At 34.7% G+C, this 22,690-nt stretch overlaps 1 protein-coding gene across 8 annotated transcripts in view; it reads left to right on the forward strand.

The window, feature by feature from the left end:
• The window catches only part of NBEA (neurobeachin), a 506,572-nt gene that overhangs the window by 426,926 nt on the left and 56,956 nt on the right, over window positions 1–22,690 (forward strand). For all 8 annotated transcript variants that reach the window (XM_057410438.1, XM_057410433.1, XM_057410439.1 and 5 more), the window contains 3 exons: window positions 2,253–2,393; window positions 9,928–10,047; window positions 20,688–20,840. In XM_057410438.1, the coding sequence (XP_057266421.1) occupies window positions 2,253–2,393; window positions 9,928–10,047; window positions 20,688–20,840 (414 nt within the window). The remainder of the gene's footprint in view (window positions 1–2,252; window positions 2,394–9,927; window positions 10,048–20,687; window positions 20,841–22,690) is intronic.

Raw genomic sequence — 22,690 nt, forward strand, 5'->3', positions numbered from 1 at the left:
TTTTGATTTTCAGTCTTGCATTAATTGCCATATCCCATGTCTACTTTGCCCTCAATCATGTATGTACAATAATATTGTGACAGATGGTGCCTCTCTCTTCCATAGCCTCAAAATTTGCTGCAGTGTAGGGTAAGATGCACCTTCACAGTGGAGGGAAGAATGATTCTCAGGGTAGTTTTCTGTTACAAAATTCAACTCACCAGTTTGTCTGCAATTTTTAGTTTCCTTCTCAGAGGAGGGTTAACATTTCCTCTTAACAAACTAGAGCGTGAATTACTGCTTTAAATTTTGAAATGTGCTATTGGGGACTAGAATTTATTCTGCCAAAGAAGTGGATGCACAGTACCTTAATGAGGGCTGTAGGTCCCATGCAGTCCCCAAAGCAACACAGAACCCTAAATTAATTTAGCAGAGTGCACAGTTTTCAGTCAAATAGGTAAAGACTGTCTTTTAATAAGTTACTTTTTCAAGGAAGTAGTCAAACAACCATTTTTATATATTGGCAGTTTTTAGGCTATAATTATGCCAGTGTGTTTCCTGACAGTGGCAGGATGTGTAATGAAACCAAGCATAACAAAAATGCAAATATTTATTTTTTCTTTTTCCAGTAGTTGAGAAATAAGCCTGGAAAGAGTTAGGGAATGGTTCATACTTCTTTTTCAAGAATGTTTTGTGAGTGCAGTCTACACCAGATAACACTGATCTTTAGGGATTACTCATACATTTTGCATGTATGAGAAAGCTATTAACATCTCTGTGACACAGCAAAGTATTAAGCATCCAGAGTGTTACATGTGAAAAATACTGAGATCGTTAATATTTTAAAATGTAAGTGTTCGGCAAACGACATTATTTAGAAACAAGCTCTGCTATGAAAAACTGGACAATATCATGTTCTATGTCAGCATTTTAACAGCCATCTAAAAAATGTAGCAGCGCTGAAGTAATAAAATACTTGCAGCTTTAAAACTTCAGTTACTTACATAGTGTAGTGAAACACACTGATTTGACCGTGTACTGGTATTTCCATTCCAAATTACTATGGATTTTAATTCGGTAGAAAAGCTGTGTGATGGAATGGAATGTGAGAATACCTGTTAGCATTTTGAAAAGGGTCTTGAAAAGTCCTTGAGTATATGTTTGGTTTGAAGTTGTAATTTCCTTCATAATATAAATTCTAACTATTTTTATTAATATAAATCCAGTAATTATTTAAATTATTATTAATTTATACAATTATTTGGTGTGGAGTGTGCTCTTGTCTAAGTATTAAACTGTGTGTGTTTGGTTAATTTTACCACAAAAGCTAAAATCTGAACATTCTTTGCAGGTAAGTAGTAAATACACTACTACTATCTGATCTGGAAAACAGATTTAAGATCACTTATTTCTTTCACTTATTTATTTATTTCAACATTTTAGCTGATTTCTGTTTTATTTTTTCGACCCAGTCACTTTTGTATCACTCAAGAACAAATACATTCTGAAAAAAAAATCTGAGATAAAGTGGGTTAAAAAAATGTGGAAAAGCATATGCCCCTAAGTAGACACTTGAAAACAAACACTTGCTGTTATTGCCTTACATTTCTTTTATTGTTTACCTAATTTGTATAGATTGTCTGTTAAATATGCTCGGAGTGGACTTTAAACTTGTGAGTAATTTCCAAATTCTATTGGTTTTAAATACAAAGCTTGTTTGTTTTGCTCAGTAAAACATGGCTTTTGTTCAGTCAGAAGGAACGTCCATTCCTGCAGGACTATGCATGGTTTTTAAGCATTCCTGCTTAGGATCACCAGACACCATCAGCAGTTCCGCGTGAAATCTTTTCATCATGAACTGTGCATTACAAAGTATCCTGTCTGAGTAAAAGTCAGTTTTCATTAGCTGTGTGATTATGGTGAATGACAGCAACAGAAATATTAGTTTGGCCTCGGTGCATTTTAAATGCAGTTTTAGAAGCTGATTTCTAGAATAATGTTACTGAATTAATTGGGAAACAACTAATACTTCAAGAAGATCTTGAAATTTTGCAGATGTTGATCACTTATATTTTCAATTAAAATAAGAAAAGTAATATGACTTTTAGTACAGAAAGCCTTTGAAAAGAAATTCTAAGATTATAGCAATCTGAAGGGATTATTATAGTTCGGTTGTAGAGCCTCCTGTGTAGTGAATCGCAATGCAGAATTACAACATAGCAGTCATGCTGCCCTTCAGCTGATGATGTATTTGTGCTCTTTTCCCTTTGTAGCCTATTGGTGCTTTGAACCCAAAGAGGGCAGTCTTTTATGCAGAGCGGTACGAGACATGGGAAGATGACCAGACTCCACCTTATCATTACAACACCCACTACTCTACATCTGCTTCTACATTGGCTTGGCTTGTTCGCATTGTAAGTATTTCTGGATCCTGGTTTTCACTAATGTCTGTAGCTACACATTTCTTCTGTCATCACTGTTTTTACTTTTTAATGAAAATACTCTTCTATCACAATCTCATTGCTCTTCTAGACCTTAAAATCTCAGAAATTCTGTAGGTATACTGGGTATACTCATTTGTAATGATCAGGGGCCCTTCCTACCCAAACAATCTGAAATATATTTAGGCACAAAATTGTTGTGGTGTAAGGACACATATAATGAAGAAAATGCATCTAAAAACGTCTCTGGCCCATACAAAAAGCGGATAGCACTCAGATATCCATTTATTATTTTCAGCTAGGGACAGATATATACAACATTAAAGAAAAAACTTTTGTAAAAAATCCGTTAAACTATGTCAAATTGAGAGGGGAATTATAGAACCAGTTTCATATTATGAATACCATATTTATATATATTTACATTAATATATATATATTTATATTAAAAAATTACAGTTTTCCTAAATGCAAAAATATAGATTCAAACTTATATTTCAGTTCTGGAAATCTCATGCTTAAATCTATCCTTAAAATCAAATCTATGGAGGGGACCAAACATCAAAGATAGGTTGAATCTGAACTCAGTTTACATGTTAACACAATGTATTACAGAAAAAGAGAATGAGAAATTTAAGGTTGCACAGAGAAACTTCAATGAAAAATTGGGTCGCTATGTGACTATGTATCTAACAAGTCACCAGGTATTACCGAACTCAGAACTACACCCTGCCAATGAAAATCTTCCGCATAAGGTGTATTCTAAACATGTTTCGCACATGACCAAACAAAACAGAAAGACAAAGCTTGATATCTGAGTTTTTACTCATCTCAGCTTTCCTTAGAAATACTTAGCTTGTATTTCCACTCAAAAAGGAAGAAGTCATGTGTCTATGAGTTCAGGATATACTACTTCTTAACCCATGGGAAACTAAACATTGATTACACTCCTATATGGGGTGATCCCTGTGCTGCTTTTGAGTGTTGCTAAATTATTCATGTACTGTGAATACATTTTATGGTTCACATGTGCTTCCTTGTTGCCTTAAAGTATATTAAAACCAGTAGTTTTATTTGCATGTTTATCTGTTAATTTTGGCTGCTATTCAACAAAAGGCCCCCTCTTGCTAGTCGGCAAAAGTCTGAAAGTGCTTACAGGCTGAATGTACAACACACCAAGGAGTATTCATTTCCTGCATTAGGCTAATGCTGTGTCATTTTTACTACTGATGTTTATGTAGTACTGTAGGTGTTTTTGCTCTCTTTCCCTTCTGCCCTAAAAGAGCAAGAGAACAAGGTCTCTGCCTTGGTGGCCTTGCAATATAGACCTGACAAATTGCATGTTAGAACAAACAATATATGTGAGAATATAAAGCAGAAAGGAAAAGGAAAAACAGTATTTTCCAGGGAAGAGATTGATGATGGCAAGAAGGTGAAAACAGCAATGGGAGAATTTCAGTACATGGGCATACCTAGATAAGTATTTTAAAGATTATTTAAATAGGAGTGTCCAGCTAAGAACAGTAATCTCTGGTGGGAGGAGACAACGAAAGTGAGACAGATGTGGGGAAAGTTTAAAGCTCAACAAAAGGGAAAAAAGAAGTAACTTGATGAGATCAGATAAGGCTGCATATGGAAATCCAAAATAAAGGTTTGAAAATATGTTGGCATGAAGACAGGAAAAGTTTACAAATATGGGGATTATAAAGTTATAGGATTCCTTAGAACGATATTTTTGGCTACAAAATAAAAAATGAAAAAAACCTAAGAGAGAAGATTATGGCAGTGAAATTGATAAATAAGGCTAAGTGAGATTTCTGGAAGTTAAAATAGGATTTCTTGCTTGTGAATTTCTTGAGCTACTGTTTTGATATGAGTTTGTGAAAAAGACTGTGTAAAAACATTTAAAACAGGTAAATTGTAGTCTAGTCCAAGAAGAGGAAAGTGACAATAAGAAATGCAGAGATTCAGACAGAAAAATGCTTTCAGTATTTCAAGAGATTGGAGAAGATTCTCACAAACAACAAGATTCTAACAAATCAACAGATTTGTTACAGAAGAGCTTTTGGTAGAAAGTGGTAACAAACTGAGAGTGAGAGAGGAGTGAAAGTGAAATCAGGGGGTGGGGGCTGCATAGACCAAAGAATAAAAGAAAACGAAAGAAAAAAAAAGATAAATTGAGAGAAAACAAGCAAGGAAATGAGCAAGCAAAAAATATACAACAGAAAGTATACTGGGAATGACATAGTCTAGATAGAAGCAGACCAAAACAATATAGAGTAATGGGGATCCAGGGGGAGAAACTATATAATCTATATGCCTAGACCTTTGTATTGGAGAAAACAGTAGTTGCAGTAGGAGAGAAAGTTTCAGCCACTCTGAAGTATGTATATATAGTGTTGCAGAAGACCTTATTTTTTTTTAATCTTGCTTTTTGGCTTTGACATATGCAATCTGGTTCCTGCCACTTCTCTTCAAAACATTGCTTGTAATATCATATTTCTGAGTCAATTCTGTGATAATCTACTCACTACTGCTTTATATTTCCCTCTGTTGCTTTCCTTTATGTGATGTACCAGGCTACTTTTATAAAAGGCACTTTATGCCTCAGCCTCAGTTCTGTCCTGTTTGATTTTGATATCATCAATCTCTGCCTCAGTTTTGTCACTAATAAATTTTTCAACCTAGAAATATTTAATGCTGTAATTACAAATGAATCCCACTGATCTCCAGAAACATATATCCATATATCCAAAATCATCTGTTCCTTGAAAGTTATCAGCTTTCTTTCTAAATTGAGAAGTAGATTAAAAATTAGATAACTACTTACAGAGATAATGAATGTGAAAGTCAACTGTATTGTTCAGTCGGGTTAATAATGAAAACTAACAGAGAACAGCATGATTTATATAACATTGTCTTCCTGTCCTTTGAGGTGTTACTGGAATTAAACCATTTAAAGCCATTTTTTTTTCACATGTTTTCTGCCTGGACTAGTAAGTATTTAAGTTTCAGAAGGGAGAATAGATTAAACCGAGAATACTGCATCAGAACGACATATACTCCAGTGACTTGAATGTCAACCTGAAAAGTAGACAGAAAAGTAGACAGAAGAATGACTTCTGGCTTGAATCATGTACAATCTAAATATCAGCATTGTTTTCAGATTTTTAGGTGAAATATGCTAGAGTTACGTTGCAAAAAGCACTCAGTAGTTGCTGTTGAAGTTGTGTTTGTGTGAATCAGATACATCTTCACTGAAACAGAGCAGTATTAACGAGCATGATTCTCTAACATAGTAATTAAGAAGTTTGTAGAGAATAATTGGCTTCCACTTACTGTTACAATGACTAAGTACTTGTACAACTTGTACAAGAAGAAAATCTGGATTTATTATGCATTAGGTCTGATTGAGCTGAAACTAGTTTTAAGTGAAGGTCAAAGGTGAGGAGGACTTGAGATCCTTTTGTAAACATAAGTGAGTCTGAGCCTTCATTTTGATAAGTCGGAGCAGGACAGTGGAAGATCTATCAGACAAAAGGTGTGGATCACTCTGAGAAAACACAAAATGCTCTCTTTTTCTCTTACAATGGATGAAAAGACATTTTTGTTTGATGTAAGATGTCTTAGAATGACACATCACTTCCTCCTGATTTCCTTACTCCCACCAGAATTGATTCAGATGGGACTAGGCACTGTGAAAAGGTGAGAGAAGTGCTGTTGAATCGAAAAATTCCTTTTTCCCACAGCTCAAGCTTGTATTCATTGTAATCAAGTACCCCAAGAATTTCTCTTTTTGTTGGCAGTGAAAAAGGCGTGAATTTTATTCAGAATATTAGGAATGAGTGAGATGGGGTTATAATGAAAAGATGGTGAAGCTTTATAGCTTTTACAGTAGCAAAACCTTTACATGAAATGACAGTAATTGGTGTCACAGACTAACAGTATTTAAATGAGTGTATTGAATACAGATATTAATTGTATTTCTATTATATAAGCACTTGACTTTCCAGAGAATAAAAATTACCTTAAAATTATGTGAGAGGTTTGAGATAAAGCAAGTGAAAGCTCTGAATTTCTTCTAAGGATTAAAAATCCAGAAAGATAGGCACAACAGGTCATAGCAGGATAACATAATAGGGCACCCTGTAGTGCTCAGCTACTGAAAGTTTAATCCTTGATTACAAATCTTATTGCTTTTGTGTGTTTGTCTCAAATGCTTAAAATAATGTTGTCATGGATTTTTGGATTAGTATTTTTACATAATGTATTATAATTACATCATTTGTCTGGTTTCTGCTGTTTTTAAATCCATCAACTGCTGCTGATTTCAGAACCTCAGCAGTGACCCACAGTCTGCCCACAATGATATTCACAACAAATTACATGTATCCTATAAAGTAAAAAAGTGATAGATGGGAGTTGGTAGAAGGCAGAATTATTTGTGCTAAGATCAATATGCAAAGATTTTCAGTATGGGTAAGCTAGAAAAATAGCATGATTTGCAAAGATTGCTATTGCAATTGTGGAGGAATCCAGTTAAAACCAAAATAATTCTAATTTTAAAAGAACTTATGTACATTTAATGTTAAAATTATATTGCTAGAATTTTAGGATAAATTAAATATAATCCAATTTATGTTTATTGTTTTCCGTTTGCTAGCTCTGGGTCTAAATTATATGCTTTTTTGTTTATATTTTACTGCTCACTGTCAAATCTGGATACATAAAAAACTTAATTTCTTTTCTTTCAGTATTTCAGTTCATTGCGATGCCTTTATGCTGCTCACCAAGCTTAGCTATGGTTAAATTTTAATATTCTGTTCAAATTATAAGCTCTTCCTCACTTGCCACACACTCTTTCAATATTCACAAGTACAAGCAAAGTTGTTGTGCAATGAGTGTTTCTTAGAATCCTCCAACAAGAAATTATATTGTGACAATTTTTTTTTAATTTAATTTGATTATTTTTATTATAATAACACATAATAGGATTCTATGATGGGAACATGTGTACTGATGAAAATAACCTATTCTTTATCCTTTTAAAGTAAATCTACATTATTTTAAGTGAAAAAAAAAGCTATGGGGAAAAAAACTGCTCTTCAATTAGCAGCAGAATGTCTTGCATTATTCTAATGAAAATTATTCTAGATTTGCACCAGCAGACACTGAAAGTTAAGGTACTGTCCTGGCTCAAAAGAAAAGAACAAAAAAATCTTTGTTCAAATATAAACAATTCCCTTAAGCTACTTCAGTAGTACTGGCACACTATGATGACAATAAGAAAGATAAGCCATTCCTTCTCATTTAGAAAGTGAAATTTAAAGTTTTTCTCCTTATTGAAAAAAGATAGTCTGTGTTGACTGTTGTGCATCATATGAAAGATTAATTGGGAAAACATGCAGAGTAAAGATTAGAGAAACAATGGTCTCTGAAAGTCTTAATTCTCTCTTTTGTTTTCCTCCTCTTCTTGGATTCTTTCACTACCTTTGTGTCCAAACTTTCCTTTTGTTTATTTTAATTGCTCTTAAATGTGACAGAAAATTAATTACTTCAGTGTTCATTATTCTTTTGTAATTTAAATGCAGTATGTATAACATGAAATAATTCCCTCTGTATTAATGGACGTGTTCCCTGCTTTGTTCAAAAGTTTCATAAAGGGAAATAGAGGATATATAGAATAAAATTAAAATAGTAGATGGGTAATACTATAATAAGAATTCCAATATGGTAATTATGAATTGTTTTGTTTAACAAAATCTCCAAATATTCAGGACATGCAAGGAAAAAAATTTATGTGTGAGTTTCATGAAAGGGACACTTCTACTAACATTCCCCATCAGATTTTGACAAATAGGATGAAGTGGTTTTCTTCTATGTGGATATATTGCCAAGTATTAGTTTAATCTGAGAGTTTATGGAGTGGTGTTGGAAAACCAGAGTCGGCAATGATTTCAGTATTCAGGTTCTGCTGTCAAATTAAGAATTTGTTTTTTTCTCTGTTAACCCCTGCCCTGTGGTGGAATGCAGTGACATAAAAATGGGTTATCCAGATTTTCAAAGATTTGGGCTCTTCCTACCCGGAAGTTAATAGCTGTGTCCATTTACTGAGTATTGGGAGTGTGGTTTCAGGTAAAATTAGCAAAAGAAAAAACTCCAAATCTTTCATCCCTTTACCTTTGCCCCAAAGTAATGAAAGAGCTAGATAACCTGCAACCATAGTCTGCATCATCATGATTGTAGAGCCATTCTGTGCACCGTGAGGCTCAGGTCTTTTAAGTTAAATGGAACAGAAACTAGGTTTTATTTTGGCAGAACATCTTACAAGGGGTAAACAAGCATTGTAATATAATAACACAGAGGGTGTTTACGACAGTTGCAGGGAAGTAGGCAGCCATTGTGAACTGGAGCTAAGCTCCATAGGTCTACCACTGATGAGTAATTAGACTTACGGAAGAGTCAATATATAAAGTGATGTGGGCTGATGCCAACCTTATGAAGTTTAACCATGAAAAGTGCAAGGTCCTACACCTGGGACAGAGCAGTCCCAGGCACAGCTACAGGTTGGGCAGAGAAGAGATTCAGAGCAGCCCTGTGGAGGAGGACTTGGGGGTGTTGGTCAATGAGAAACTTAACATGAGCAGGCTGCAGTGTGTGCTCACAGCCCAGAAAGCCAACCATATCCTGGGCTGCATCAAAAGGAGCGTGACCAGCAGGTCGAAGAAGGTGATCCTGCCCCTCTACTCTGCTCTTGTGAGACCTCACTTGGAGTATTGTGTGCAGTTCTGGTGTCCTCAACATAAAAAGGACATGGAACTGTTGGAACAAGTCCAGAGGAGGGCCACGAGGATGATTGTGGAGCACCTCCTGTATGAGAAAGATGGGGCTGTTCAGCCTGGAGAAGAGAAGGCTGCATGGAGACCTCCTAGCAGCCTTCCAGTATCTGAAGGGGGCCCATAAGGATACTGGGGAGGGACTCTTCATTAGGGATGTAGTGATAGGACAAGGGGTAACGGGTTAAAACTTAAACAGGGGCAGTTTAGATTGGATATAAGGAAGAAGTTCTTTACTGTGAGGGTGGTGAGGCACGGGAATGGGTTGCTCAGGGAAGCTGTGAATGCTCCATCCCTGGCAGTGTTCAAGGCCAGGTTGGACAGAGCCTTGGGTGACATGGTTTAGGGTGAGGTGTCCCTGCCCACGGCAGGGGGATTGGAATTAGATGATCTTAAGGTCCTTTCCAACCCTAACTATTCTATGATTCTAAAATATCCTTTCTGGGCCAGAACTCAGTATTTGTGTGTGAAAAATGGGTTAGAGCTGATAAATGTACTAAGACATTCAGTACACATACCCATGCATAGATGTAACTATGTGGTGCCATACTTTTCTTTAATTCTGCTTCGTGGAGTATTTTGATTTACGAAAGTATTTGGATTTTATTAGAAACCTGCTGCATGATTCCTTCTGCTGTTTTCTTAATCTGCCTTCATTTCATTAACTACAGGAGCCCTTTACAACATTCTTTCTAAATGCAAATGATGGCAAGTTTGACCACCCAGATAGAACCTTCTCTTCAGTAGCCAGGTCTTGGAGGAACAGCCAAAGAGATACCTCAGATGTGAAGGTAACATATTCAGCTTGATCTAGTTGAAATGTCCCTGCTCATTGCATTGGGTTTGGACTAGGTGACTTTTGAGGGTCCCTTACAAACCAAACTATTCTGTGATTCTGTAGACATTAAATAAACTGATAAATGTGGATCTTTATATTCAGTACATTAAATAAAAGGTAAATGTTACTAAAGATTATTGTCCTAATAGGAAGAATCAAAGATTCTTTGAAGTTGAGTGGACAAAAGGTGTTTCGTTTTTATAAAAAAACAAACTAACTGATCTAATTTAGATCAGATAATCAGGAGACAGAGAAAAGCCCAATAAATTGTTCTTTCCTGCTGTTAACTCAATATTTGGCCCACTCCATAAAACACAGCAGGAATTGGATTTGACCTTAAAGTGTCATATTGTTATAGCTTGCCTAGCACTGGGGTTGCACTGCCTGGGGCAATTAATAAAGCATTAATGACAAGACCCATTAAAATGCTGGCTTTTCTGTACAGCTTTAGCTTTTACTTGAATGTGCCTGGGGATATTATGCAACAATACGCATTAGACTAAAACAAATTCTACATGATATACAGAAACAGCTGGAGAGCAGGGGGATTTTACTGTTGTTATTCCTTAGCTATTGTTAAATACAAAGGGTTATTGTTCATGTACGTGGGACCTTATCAGAAAGAAAGTAAAATCTAATAATATTTTGAATAATGTGGTCATTTCTTGATTCTCATTTTCTAGTAATAAAGTAAGCAAAGGCTGCAGCACACCATTAATTGCTGTTTCAGAATTATTTTTTTTAAAGTGAATATATCTCTCTTCTGTTTTGATACTGCTACTCAAATGAGGAAATGCTAAGGTCAAGGTCAAATTACCATTGTATTTTTTACTTAACCTGACAAAAGAAGAAGATGTAAATGTGTTGATTTATTTTTAGTCCAGAACTCCTGTTTGCATAAATAAACCATCAGTCTGGTATATATGTATGTGGACGAGCCTTCTTGTTATTATTCAGTTATTAGTTAGAATAATGAATTGCAAATTGTATGGACAACTTAACATATGGGAGAAAATGCTTTTTAAAGAGGAGAAATTAAGCCATTTTGTGTTTTTTTTATGCTCCTTTATAATTCAATAGTATTTTAAGTACTAAAACAAAGGAAATTTCATAACTTGGAAGGAATTTGAGTATATATCTGCTGTATTTGAAATGCAGCCATTTCTTCAAATTCACTGGAAGTGACTGTAATATTTTTGTCTGGTTTTAGTACACAGGAGGAGGTCAGTTCAATACATGAAAGAATTGCAAAAGATAGAGTAATATTTGTGGACATACAGGGGGATGGTATTCAACTAGGGTATATAATTAGTGGAAGGATTGTTCCTAAAATAGCAACTGGGTGAGTTGTCATGAAAACAAAGAACTGAAATGTTTGTGTGAAACAAAGTCTTGTGAACCAAGTGGAGTAATTTAAACTGCTGCCAGAAACTGTTGCAAGGATGTGGAAATTATGGAGGAATAACAGTTGCATTACACAATGTATTTATATTAAAAATTCCCAAGTTAGTTACGAAAATAAAATTAGTGTTAAAAAGATGTTCAAAACTAAATACTCACCTTCAGAAAAGGAACACAAAAGTTGAAGATGTGGGGTAGCTATATCCTTTACTGTCACTGAATTTTAAGAAGGGAGTTGGGTGTAACTTGTGTGAAATAGTAACAATTAAGGGTCAGAGTTACACTGGGGAAAAGATTGTAAAATAATGTATTCTAGAATATGTTTGGTAGTGTGCCATAAACCCGAGAGTCAGATTTAGATATATATTTATTTCTGTTAGGCCACTAGAATGAGAAATACTACTTGGAGCTAAGTCATTAAAGAAAATCTAATACGGGAGGCACAGATGAGGTATGTTAGCCAATAAATATTTTCTCCAGGTATTCCCTGACCTGACTCTTCAGGGATACTTCCAGGATTAAAGATGCTGTTTAAAATATGGTTTTGTTAATTAATGAAGATATAGCTAAGGTGGGTTTAGAAATTAACCTTGAATTGATTTATTATGAGTGGATCCAGCTTAAGATAGATAAAAGTAGATTTAAAAATATGAAAAGCTAAATCTTTAAGCAAAGAGAAAAAGTTCATAAGCTATCTAAATTAAAAAAAAAGTAAAAAAAAAAGTAGAAAGGAGAAAAGAATTTGTAATGTATTTAATGTCAGCATTCAGTGTATTGCATCATCAAATTAATTTATTATATATTAATACAAAGCCACTACTGGAATAAGTCTGCTGAAGTATATTTCAGTAGCTTAAGCAATATATGTTACTGTCTTGCTGTTTAGTGTTCAGTTTAACAAGAAAACTTGATGATCAGCAGGATGGCAGAAAGCTGATAGTGAGAACAAAGCTATATCAGTAGCATTCTAACAACTAGAATATCTCATAGCATCTAAATTCCACTTGAAACAGTCTGATTAGTTACTCATTTGTTTCAGAGCTCTGACATTCTTCAAGAAGACAAGTTTGTTGGTTTTGTTTTTTTAAAAAAAATTTAGCATATATTCATGCTGGATAAAGCAAATTTTTAGTGCTGAGAACTAGCTAGTGGAACTATATACCCAAGCTGGAGGGAGCTGTAAGAAAAGCAGCAGATTAAGGAGTTGGATACAGGAAGAAAAACGTGTGTATGTATGTGTGGGGTAATTAATGTCTAAAACTGAAGACTTGGTTACATAAATACTGTGAAATACGCAAACATATGAAAGAGAGAAGAACTGTTTGTTAGGGAACAAAGAGGTAAACCTCAAAGGAAAGGGATAAGAGTTAAAAAATTCTTACTTAACCAATAGAGAATGCAAAGTTGAAATGAAATGGGTTATCCTCTGAATTTTAATATCCTTGCAAGGGGAAGTAGTAAATGCCTTATGTCTCAAGTTTCTTAGAAGTGTAGACTGGTGAAACACTGGAAAAGCATCGAGGACAATCATGAATTGGCAAGAGGATGTGCCAGTTGACCCTTTAGGCTCTTTCCATTCGCAGAGTCTGTGTTTCTTAGCGATAAATCAAGAATGAGTATAGCAGCTAATTGTTGCTGTTCTTTGTTGCTTAAGATCTTAATGAACTGCATTTCTCAATGCCATGACATCAGGGCCAACTTTTCCCTGAGGCCGTGGAGTTCATTCTGCAAAGGGATGGGAAATTGAACTATTATTAATACCACTAATACCCCACTTTCTTCAGTTTAGTTGTGCTACTGCTTAGAATACCTTACAGTCTTTTTGATCATTTTGGTCAAGTTATCAGGGACTGGAAAAGCAGTGAGGTTTGGGGAACCACTAGGAGCCCCTTCAAAGTCTCTACCCATTTTGCCCACTCTTCCAAGAGCAGCAACCACTGTCTTTCACAACAAAGGACTTTCAGCTCTGAAGTGTGAAACATTCAGAATTTCATATTCAGTAATCTGGCAACTTCTAATATTTATTTGGCAGTCCTGTAAGAAAGTGGATAGTGTGCAAAAGAGAAGATGTATAGAGGTTGCATGTGAGTGCAAAATCTTGTATTCTGTCAAGGTGTTCTGCATATTTGTGTAGCTTTTTCTGGCTGCACACACAGTGGTAAATGGGGGTCTTTGTGGATTCCAGCATGACATGCACAGTGTAAATTTTTTTCCCACCCTAAAAATTTTTGAGATTTTATAGTAAATAGTAAGTGTGTGGAATATGGGCTATCCATCAAAGCAGCAAACTCTTTGAAAACTGTTAAGAATAGCAAATTTCATTATTTATGTATTCATTCTCATATGTTTGAAATTCATCTGAGCTGCTTTAAGTACATTTAATCTCTCATTTCACTAATCTCATTAATTACTGTGGCACAGGTTATGAAATAATTTTAAAGCAGTGTGTGTAATCAATTAATCTGACATTCTTCAATGCTGTGTGTTATGATGGCCACAATTTTTGCTTTCAACTACCATATTAAATAATGATATGTATTGCCTTAATTCTTTATTAAAAAGGTCTAATTCAAAAAAACCTCATAAAATTATTTTTTTAGGAAAGTAAAATCTGTATTCTGATTTTTTTTTCATCAGTTAAGAAAGAGGACTATCAGGTGCTTTATTCTTAAGTGCTTAAGTAATTTCTGAAGTGCGTCAGTTTTAACTAGTAAACTGAGATTTTTAAGCAATGCAGACACTTCTTTTGCAGCCTCAATGTAGTTTTAAAAGAAACACCAAAGCCACTTTTCAGAAATTCTGCGTTAAAATTTTAAAAACAAATACTTGACATTTGCAAAAGAATGCGTATCTCTTTAGGAAGATGCACTTCTGTTAGTCAGTCTCGTTTTTTCACACACGTGTCCTTTCTGACATTCTATGTATTTCTCCCTTTCTCCTTCCCCCTTCCCCTTTGTGTATGTGTAGTTTTCTCTGGAACAAAATTGTTTCACACTAAGGTAATGAAAATAAGGCTATGGCAGTAGTTTGATGAGTCTGATAAACAAGCCATAGTTGCTACATCTCGAATTGTGGCAAAAGGTACTCTATCTTTGAAAAATTTAATATATGATAAACTATTGCTCAATGGATGATTAAAGATCTGCTTAGATAATTTTGTTCCTTTGGGACAAACATTTCAACTGTTTTCATTCATTTTCAAAGAAACTTGTTCACCTACAGTGGATGAAACACAATTAATACAGTATGCACTATGTTAGAGTTGTGACACACAAGGGAGAACCTGGATAATAGTTTATTTTATTGTGTCTCCTTTTATCAACATCGACCTTCTCTTGAGATAATCAGTACAAGCTGGAGGAAGAATGAATGTTCATGGAGTGACCTTTGAGCAAGTCACCCGGAAATGACCATAACTTGCCCAGTCAGCTTTCACATTTTTAACTTTCCACCTCCCCACTGCTCCAGTTTTTGGTAACATTGACTTCCCCAGAACCTCCTGTTTAGGCACTAATCTTTCCTAATGCCTCTCAAACTTGTTATATTACTTTTTGAACAGTGTGTTTAGAATTTAGAAAGGTAGCTCTGGCAAAATGTCATTAAGGTGCCTAGTATGAATTAACGCAGTTAATAGAGGTACTCATGAGTGACTCATTGACCTAGTACTAAGCTCTTGTGGAATTAGTGGATGCCAGGGGATCAATCTTTTTGGAGGAAAAAAAAAAAAAAAAAAAGAAAAAGAAATGGCAGCTTTAAAACTTTAAAGTGAATTATATTAGAAAAGTGAAAACGTCTGGGTTGGATTTGATTTTGTTGGGAGTCCATAAAATGGTATACCATTAGCAAAACATATTAAACAGAAATGTCAGATTTGAAGCAAGTGGTGTACAATTATGATAGTGTTAATAGTGGTCCTCTATCACCCCAAGACATATTTTTAAAGTTTAATTTCTCAGCAGCTTGAATTTGTCACAGGCTTGTAAATTAGAAAATGCATTTGGGGATGTTTTCTTATATGAAGACACAAGGCATATAATACTGTTAACTATACCTTGGGGTTTTAGTATAGCTATTAAAATAAACTACAGATCCCATTTACAGACAAGAAATGTCTGTTATAATATTCATTTTACCTTTTTTTTTTTTTTTGCACCCCTCAGTAGCTTTATTGCATCGTTCTTCATCTGAGAAGAGCCAAGCTTCTCGGGCAGTTTGAAAGGTAGCTGACTGTTAAATGATAGAAAGCTAACCTGTCTTATTAGAACTGTGAATGAAAGGGGAGCAGAGGAGGTTACCAGCTTGTGAAATGTCAAGGACAACTAGACAGAAATTACTGCAAATAGATTTAGATCACTAGAATCCCTATTTTTATTAACTCTTTGAACTCTAGATATTTCTTCTGGTAAGAAATTACCCATGACAGGTTATGTAGTCAGAAAAATTTATTTAAAACCTTTGATATGTTTTGGCAAGAGCAAAGAAACCAATAAAACTTACTGAATTGCATCAGTTAATGCAAAATTATATATCAGCTGCATGACTTACAATAACAATATGCACTTAAAATGCTTAATTGGTCTGTAACCATTTAAAAAATGCCTTACTTTTTAAAGGTATTGGTCTTTGGTGTCTCTTTTCTTTGCATTCTCTTGTTTTATGCTTGCAAACTGCTATAACTTCTGGGAAAGATTTGATGTTGTTATTTTTGATATTTTTCTTCATGTCTTTACATTGGCTAAGTCAATGTTTGTAGTGTAGGAAAAAAGCATTTTGAGATTTGTCTTTCATGAACATTTGTACCTTGAAACATAAACTTCTCAAAATCATGATATCTTCAAACAAGCATTCGTTTGCATAGCCCTAACTGTGCATCGACCTTTTACCAGCAGTGCCACTGAAGGTGTACTAAGAATTTTAAGGATCCACTTATCAGCTATTCCGTCTGTCAAGTGGAAAGCAGATTGGAAGACAGAAGGTCTTCTGTGTCCCATCCCTTGGTGTAAATACCATCCTTGAGATAATTTTTCCCCCTGCTAATTTCTGAATCTCCTTTTCCTTATCTTCAGGGTGAATTTAACAATGACGCTTCTAAAGTATGTAGTTGGTGATTTGTGAGAAGTTGCTGAATTGCACTCTGCATAACAATGAATGAAAAGTAGCAGATGATGTCAGAAAAGCATGCAATCTTAATCTCTGATCTAAAGACCACAGAAGTTAAAAACATTTATTTTGGCTTCTGTGTGATGAACATGTGACAAAATGTAATAAAGCCAAAGTATATATAGGAGTAAATTAATTTATGCGCTGTATAGGAATAATTCTACTGGATATTTGGGGAGATTAAAATCATATTTTACATACCTGTAACTAAAACTTAAGCAATGTGGCGATACGGAAGGTAAGATCATTTTCCTTCATTTGGATTTGTAGGGACTGAAAGGCTGTAAAGCTGTAGGATAATGCTTTCCAAACATTTAATAGACTGTGCAAATAGAAAACAGTAATTTGGTCTCTGTATCAGGAATGGATTGATAGCTAGGACAAGGGAAAATGGGCTTAGATTGTATAATGAATGATTCAGGCCAGGTGATAGGTAAAACTTCCTCAGGTGAAAAGTACTGAAATCAGTTGATGGAAGGATTGTGAAGCTGCTGTCACTCAAATTCTTGAACAACAGGGTAGACAGATACCTGGCAGGAAGGTTGGTATAGTTAAACATCTTCTGGAATGGAGGAATGGGCAAGGTTGCCTCTCCAAATGTAACCCTGAAACAGATATTTGAAGCACCAAAACAGCTGTCTCTCTCTAGCCATAATCTTTGTTAGAATATGAACTGTCACAAACCCACTTAGGAAACAAAGAAAAAGAGCCAAACTCTGACTAAGAAAAATGTTAATAGGTTTCAAAAATAACTCTAGCCCTTGCTAGTGTTATCCTTTCCTTCATTCTTGTGTTCATTCTTGCAACTTTCAGTGGATTGTTGTTTAAAGAAATTCTCTGTGGCCTTCAGTTGTCATCTCACTGTCTCCACTGAGGTTCGCTCCTGTCTGCTCCTTACTTTTCCCAGCAACCTCCGAGGCTCTATCCTTGCTGCTTGTGTTGTCCTTGATAATCTTTCCTTTGTCTGCCTCTTCCAGCTTGTACTTCTCCTAGCGAAGCATGCTCAGGGGCCCTAGGGAAGTGAATCTTCACCTTTCCATCCTCACGTGGCACCTGCCATTGGCATGAGGTAGAAGAGAAAACCTCTTCAATTTTTTTCTCAGCAGAATAAAAAGTGAACACATAAAACCAAACCTTCTATTACAGTTCTCCAGATCAATTGTATGTTCTATGCCTCTAAGTAGCTAAACATGCATTTTGAAGATTTTTCCAAATATTAGCAAATTCATACTTACAGGGCGCCACAAGTTTTCATAATGGTTCTCTGTTTTTGTTTATATTCATTCATTCATTCTCTAGAAATGAGAAGGGGGTGAATTTATCTGAGCTATTTTTAAGTGCTGTGGTTTCTTATTCTAATCAATAGTGGAGACAGCAAAACTGCAAGAAGAATATCACAAACAATATCAAAAACAATGGTTAGTGCAAAGTACAGGGAATATGTAAGTATCTATGAAAGGCCACATGCAAAATTGTTTGTGTCTCAAGGAAAGGTTCGACTCGTGCTAAATAGTACTCAAATAGGCACAAAAAATTGCAGGCTGCACTAAAAGTAACACTGAAGAGAATCCTGAGGCTATAACATAGGTCTTATTACCTTTTTTTTAAATGCTATGTTTAGTTTTGTTACTTTGACAAAAAAATAAAATTGAATTAACAGGAGATTTGTAACTGAAAAGATTAGGGTTCTAGAGAGAGTGTTATTTGAAGAGGATTTAGATGTCTGGCACTGGTTAGTTTCCAGAGCATAGGAATAAGACAGGTCAAACTAAACATATACAACACAATAAATCTTATGAAGAAAGTTAATTGCATGCTTTCTATTCTATTTCTGTTTATGTTTTGTGCTGTACCAGGCAAAGGAACATTAAATTACACTGAAAGCAAATAGCAACAAAGATAAAATTACTAAATAGAAATACCATTAGAAATACTTAGTGACTTAGATCCCTTTGTTTCAAGATACCCCTGAAATCAGAAGTTTAGTAGAATTCAGTTAGACACTAGATGTGTCTCTGGGTAGCACAAATCTTTCAGATTTGTTACATATAAAAGTTCACAATTATATCCTACAATATCTAAAACGGAAAAAGGGAATTTAAAAGTACCTTTGATGGAATCTAAAACTGCTTGCTATTTGACATTACAGGTTAGTACACCACCAAGTTGCATACAAAATGGTAATAATTAAAAAGCTGTGGTATGTTTTTCAAGGCTTCTATACAAAATAGAAATTAGTTTTGCTTACTTTTTTCTTTAATAAATTCTGTTCCATTTAAATATTAAATTTTAATTTAATTTTGACTTACTGATATTTTATCATTCTGAGGTCCTTACAGATATTGCTTTTCTTTAAGGCAATGCTTTTAGTTTGTCAATGATTTGTATGGTAGACCATGTTGGGTTGTGGCCAGCTGTTAGGCCCAAATTACTAGTACTTTGTTGAGCTCTGGAAAGATAAATGTGTAGTTTTCTCCTGCTGCGAGGATCATTCATTCTTCTTTGGGTTCCGTTAGAGAAATCCAAAGGGCTTCCTCAGGAACCTGAGAGTTAGCGAATCCTGTCTAGGGAAGAGGGGCAAAGGTTATTTTTAGAAATATTCTGAGTATATTAGAGGTATATAATCAAACTTAAGATTGTCAGTAAAATAGTATTTTTTCTTTTATCTTATAGGATATTCAGGACTGATTTTAGTTTGTCTTTGCTCTAGCTGCTGTTTTGTTATTTACTGCATGCAATATTTTTTAATTTTTCTTTTTTTTTGCTTTTTGAAATTATAGCTCATTTCAAAATAATCTATTCATGCATAGGCATGTCTCACTTGGTTAGTGTTTTGCACTGGTAAGGTATTGATTTGCATTGCTTTAAAGTCTAATCTGAGTTCAGACAGGTTTCAGTATATTAAAATTAATGTAAAGAAGCAAGTAAACTGCCTCCCTAAACATACTTAAAATTGTAATATAAATATTACCTTTTTTTTTTTAAATGAACATATTTGAAAGAACCATCTATGCTTTAACTGGTCTATTCTCTATGGAGTTGCAGATCAGCTTTAATTAGATAAGTTTGTGTCTGCAGTGATTTTTTTTTTATGCTTTGCGTGTCTGCAGCCTTTGAAAGGACCACAGAGAGATTCAGGTTTCACCTGCTGTGTCATCAGTTTTGATCATGTTACACAGCTGAATATAATAATGCTTTTAATAATGTAATTTAGTGAATTTACTCCATATCTGGATATTAGAAAAGAGGTAGCAGGCCTGAAAAGCTTTTTGTCATTGCAGTTCAATACTTACTGCTAAAGTGATAGACAGCAACAAATGGCAGTATTTATTATGTCAAAATGCATTTTTGTTTAGCTATCCTGGAAATTGGGAAAAACTTCACACTAACTTATCTATAATGTATTAATACTGTGCAGATGATCTTTGCTACTTAGTTATTGATCTTTCACAGTTTATATATCATGTGTTTGTTTTAAAGACGTTTTTTGAGCTGACTTTTTTTCCTCCATGTATTTTTAATTTTTTCTTACAGTAGAAAAATAATTTCACCATGAGTTCTTTCTCCTTATATAGGTAATCAAGTTGCCATATTTTCTTATGCAATTAAAGAATATAGAGGAAGTAAATTTGAGACACTGTTACATCAGGAACTTCCTCCCCTCCCTCCCCCCCTTTAAGTATTTCAGTTAAATAGTGATTAAAATATATGACATTATTTATAATGTTGAAGGCTAAGCATACAGTTTCTCCTACCTGTTGTTCTGAAAAGGTGTCCTTTATTAGTATGCTCTGCTTTTTGAAAGTTATACTTTTCATAATAACAGTTATGGGCAAAACAAAGATTGAATATTTCATTATGAAAAATATGTTTGATTCTAAGTGCAAAAAACCAGATTATAAAATACTTAAACAAGTGTGCATAAGCAAAGCCAGAAAAGCTTTAATTTGTATAGCAGAGCCTGATTCTGGCAGCACTCTTTAACATCTCTGTATAAATGTGAACTCTCATTGTGTGTTTTCTCCATGTTAGGAGTTAATTCCAGAGTTTTACTACCTACCAGAGATGTTTGTCAACAGTAATGGCTATAATCTAGGAATCAGGGAAGATGAAGTTGTTGTGAATGATGTTGATCTCCCCCCATGGGCCAAGAAGCCTGAAGACTTTGTCCGTATCAACAGGATGGTAAGCTGCACTTTAGCCTAACTAATGAGTTGTCTGTTTTAACAAGATAAACTAAAGCCATTTTTCATCTCTTTAGAACTAGATTTATAGAAATAAAATAAGAAGTGAAGGAGAATTTGCATTCTGTCTTGCTTGACAGAATGCTTTATTTTAGAGTGGATTTTCCTTCTGTATGCCCAAATCATGGAAAATGAAATTCACTTATTTGTTCTCTCATGAGAAAACATCAGATGGGCATGAGTTGGACAATACAGAATAGCCTGAAACATATGTCTATTCCTCCTCACTACTTTCTACATAAAAAAAAAAAAAAAAAAAGGTTATTGTAAATGCTGGTATCTTGCAAGATACATTGTATTCCTTACTTGACCAAAGCTATGCACTTCCTGTTCGTCGAAGATGAACTGGAAGTATACAAATATGAACATAAGCCAATAACTGCAGTCTCTGAAGAAATTTTGCAAAAGAACGGCTCTGATATAAACCACCATGAAGTCTGCAAAATTTAAGCATGAAAACCATTTATCTATATTGTACATTTTTGGTTTAATTTGATAGATAATGATTTTTTTAATGATAGAGGTAATATGCACATATGCTTCTTGTATTTTTAGGAAAACAAGGTATATTCTGATGTTTTGGCCAGCAATAGTTCAACTTAAGGTTATATTCTGGAAATGGGTGTTCCTTAAAGTCATATTGCTTGTCTTGCTTATGGAGTTAGGACTATATGTTGAATCAGCTGTGGGTTTCCATACAGTTGCAGAACTTTTCAGCTTATGCATTACTGCATATATAGTGCTTTTGTAGTAGCATTGTAAGTCTAGCAGTGTCGTGTTTCTTCTAATCACTTTGGCAATTTAATTTCAAGAACCATCTCTTTAAATTGTCCTTTGGGACTTGAAAGAAAAAGTAGCCATTTAAAATTCAAAAGAACTGAATAATATTATAAAACCAAATCTCTTCCTAGATGTATATGATTTAGAAGTGTCCTCCATTTTGAAGAGTAAATGGCTTGATATTTGTATAGCAGTCTCCTAAGGGACTGACAGCAACCTCATCACTTGGGACGTTTGAAATGCACTTCCCAAAGTATGAGAAATGTGTTCCAGGGAGTAGCCCTTTGTTGGCGGGATGAACCTGAGAAACATTTTCCTTCTTTTGTTCGGCTGATCTCTCTTATAGATGCATGTATTGTAACATTATTTTTAAAAGCAAGTAATTGTCACAGCTGGTAGCAATAAATTCAATTTTACTAGCAAATATGGAGATTGCCTCAAAGGATCACTACATTCCATCCACATTCTCAGGTGTGGGAGGCACAGTCACAGGTACATGTCTCCAGAGTGCACGTTACTGCACATAGCCATTTTTTAGATTGTGGTTGTGGCTAAACCTGAATGGGGCCCAGGAGTGAGAACACTTAAGTTGACCAAGAGATTTAGTTTTGACATTTGGAAGACCAGAAGTGCGATACTTTAGTGAAAAAGTATAAACAAGCTGCCACCTATTGGGGAATATAATGAGAGACACATATTAATGACTCCCTTTGGGAAATTTTATACAGAATGTTCGTTCTTGTATCCTAAATTGTGTTTTCTCCATCTTTCCACAAAGATGGAATGATTAATAGCAGGATAAAAGGCGCTGTGACATGAGATCACTTGAAGAAAAGTGCTAGCTTTAGTTTATTTGATTTCTCCCATGAAATTTCTGCTTTTTTTAAAATCACATAGGAGCTCTCTACAGAAATGTTTTGTGGTGTTGAGGAAAACAACTTGCATGAATTTAGAGTGTAGCATTAATGCTCCTTCAGGACTATACTTTCAAGGAAGGCTAATAGTTAAAAG

Source organism: Pezoporus wallicus, unplaced genomic scaffold (assembly GCF_028554395.1).
Source record: "Pezoporus wallicus isolate ANWC-B61680 ecotype Strahan unplaced genomic scaffold, APGP_CSIRO_Pwel_v1 contig_1876, whole genome shotgun sequence".
NCBI lineage: Eukaryota > Metazoa > Chordata > Aves > Psittaciformes > Psittacidae > Pezoporus > Pezoporus wallicus.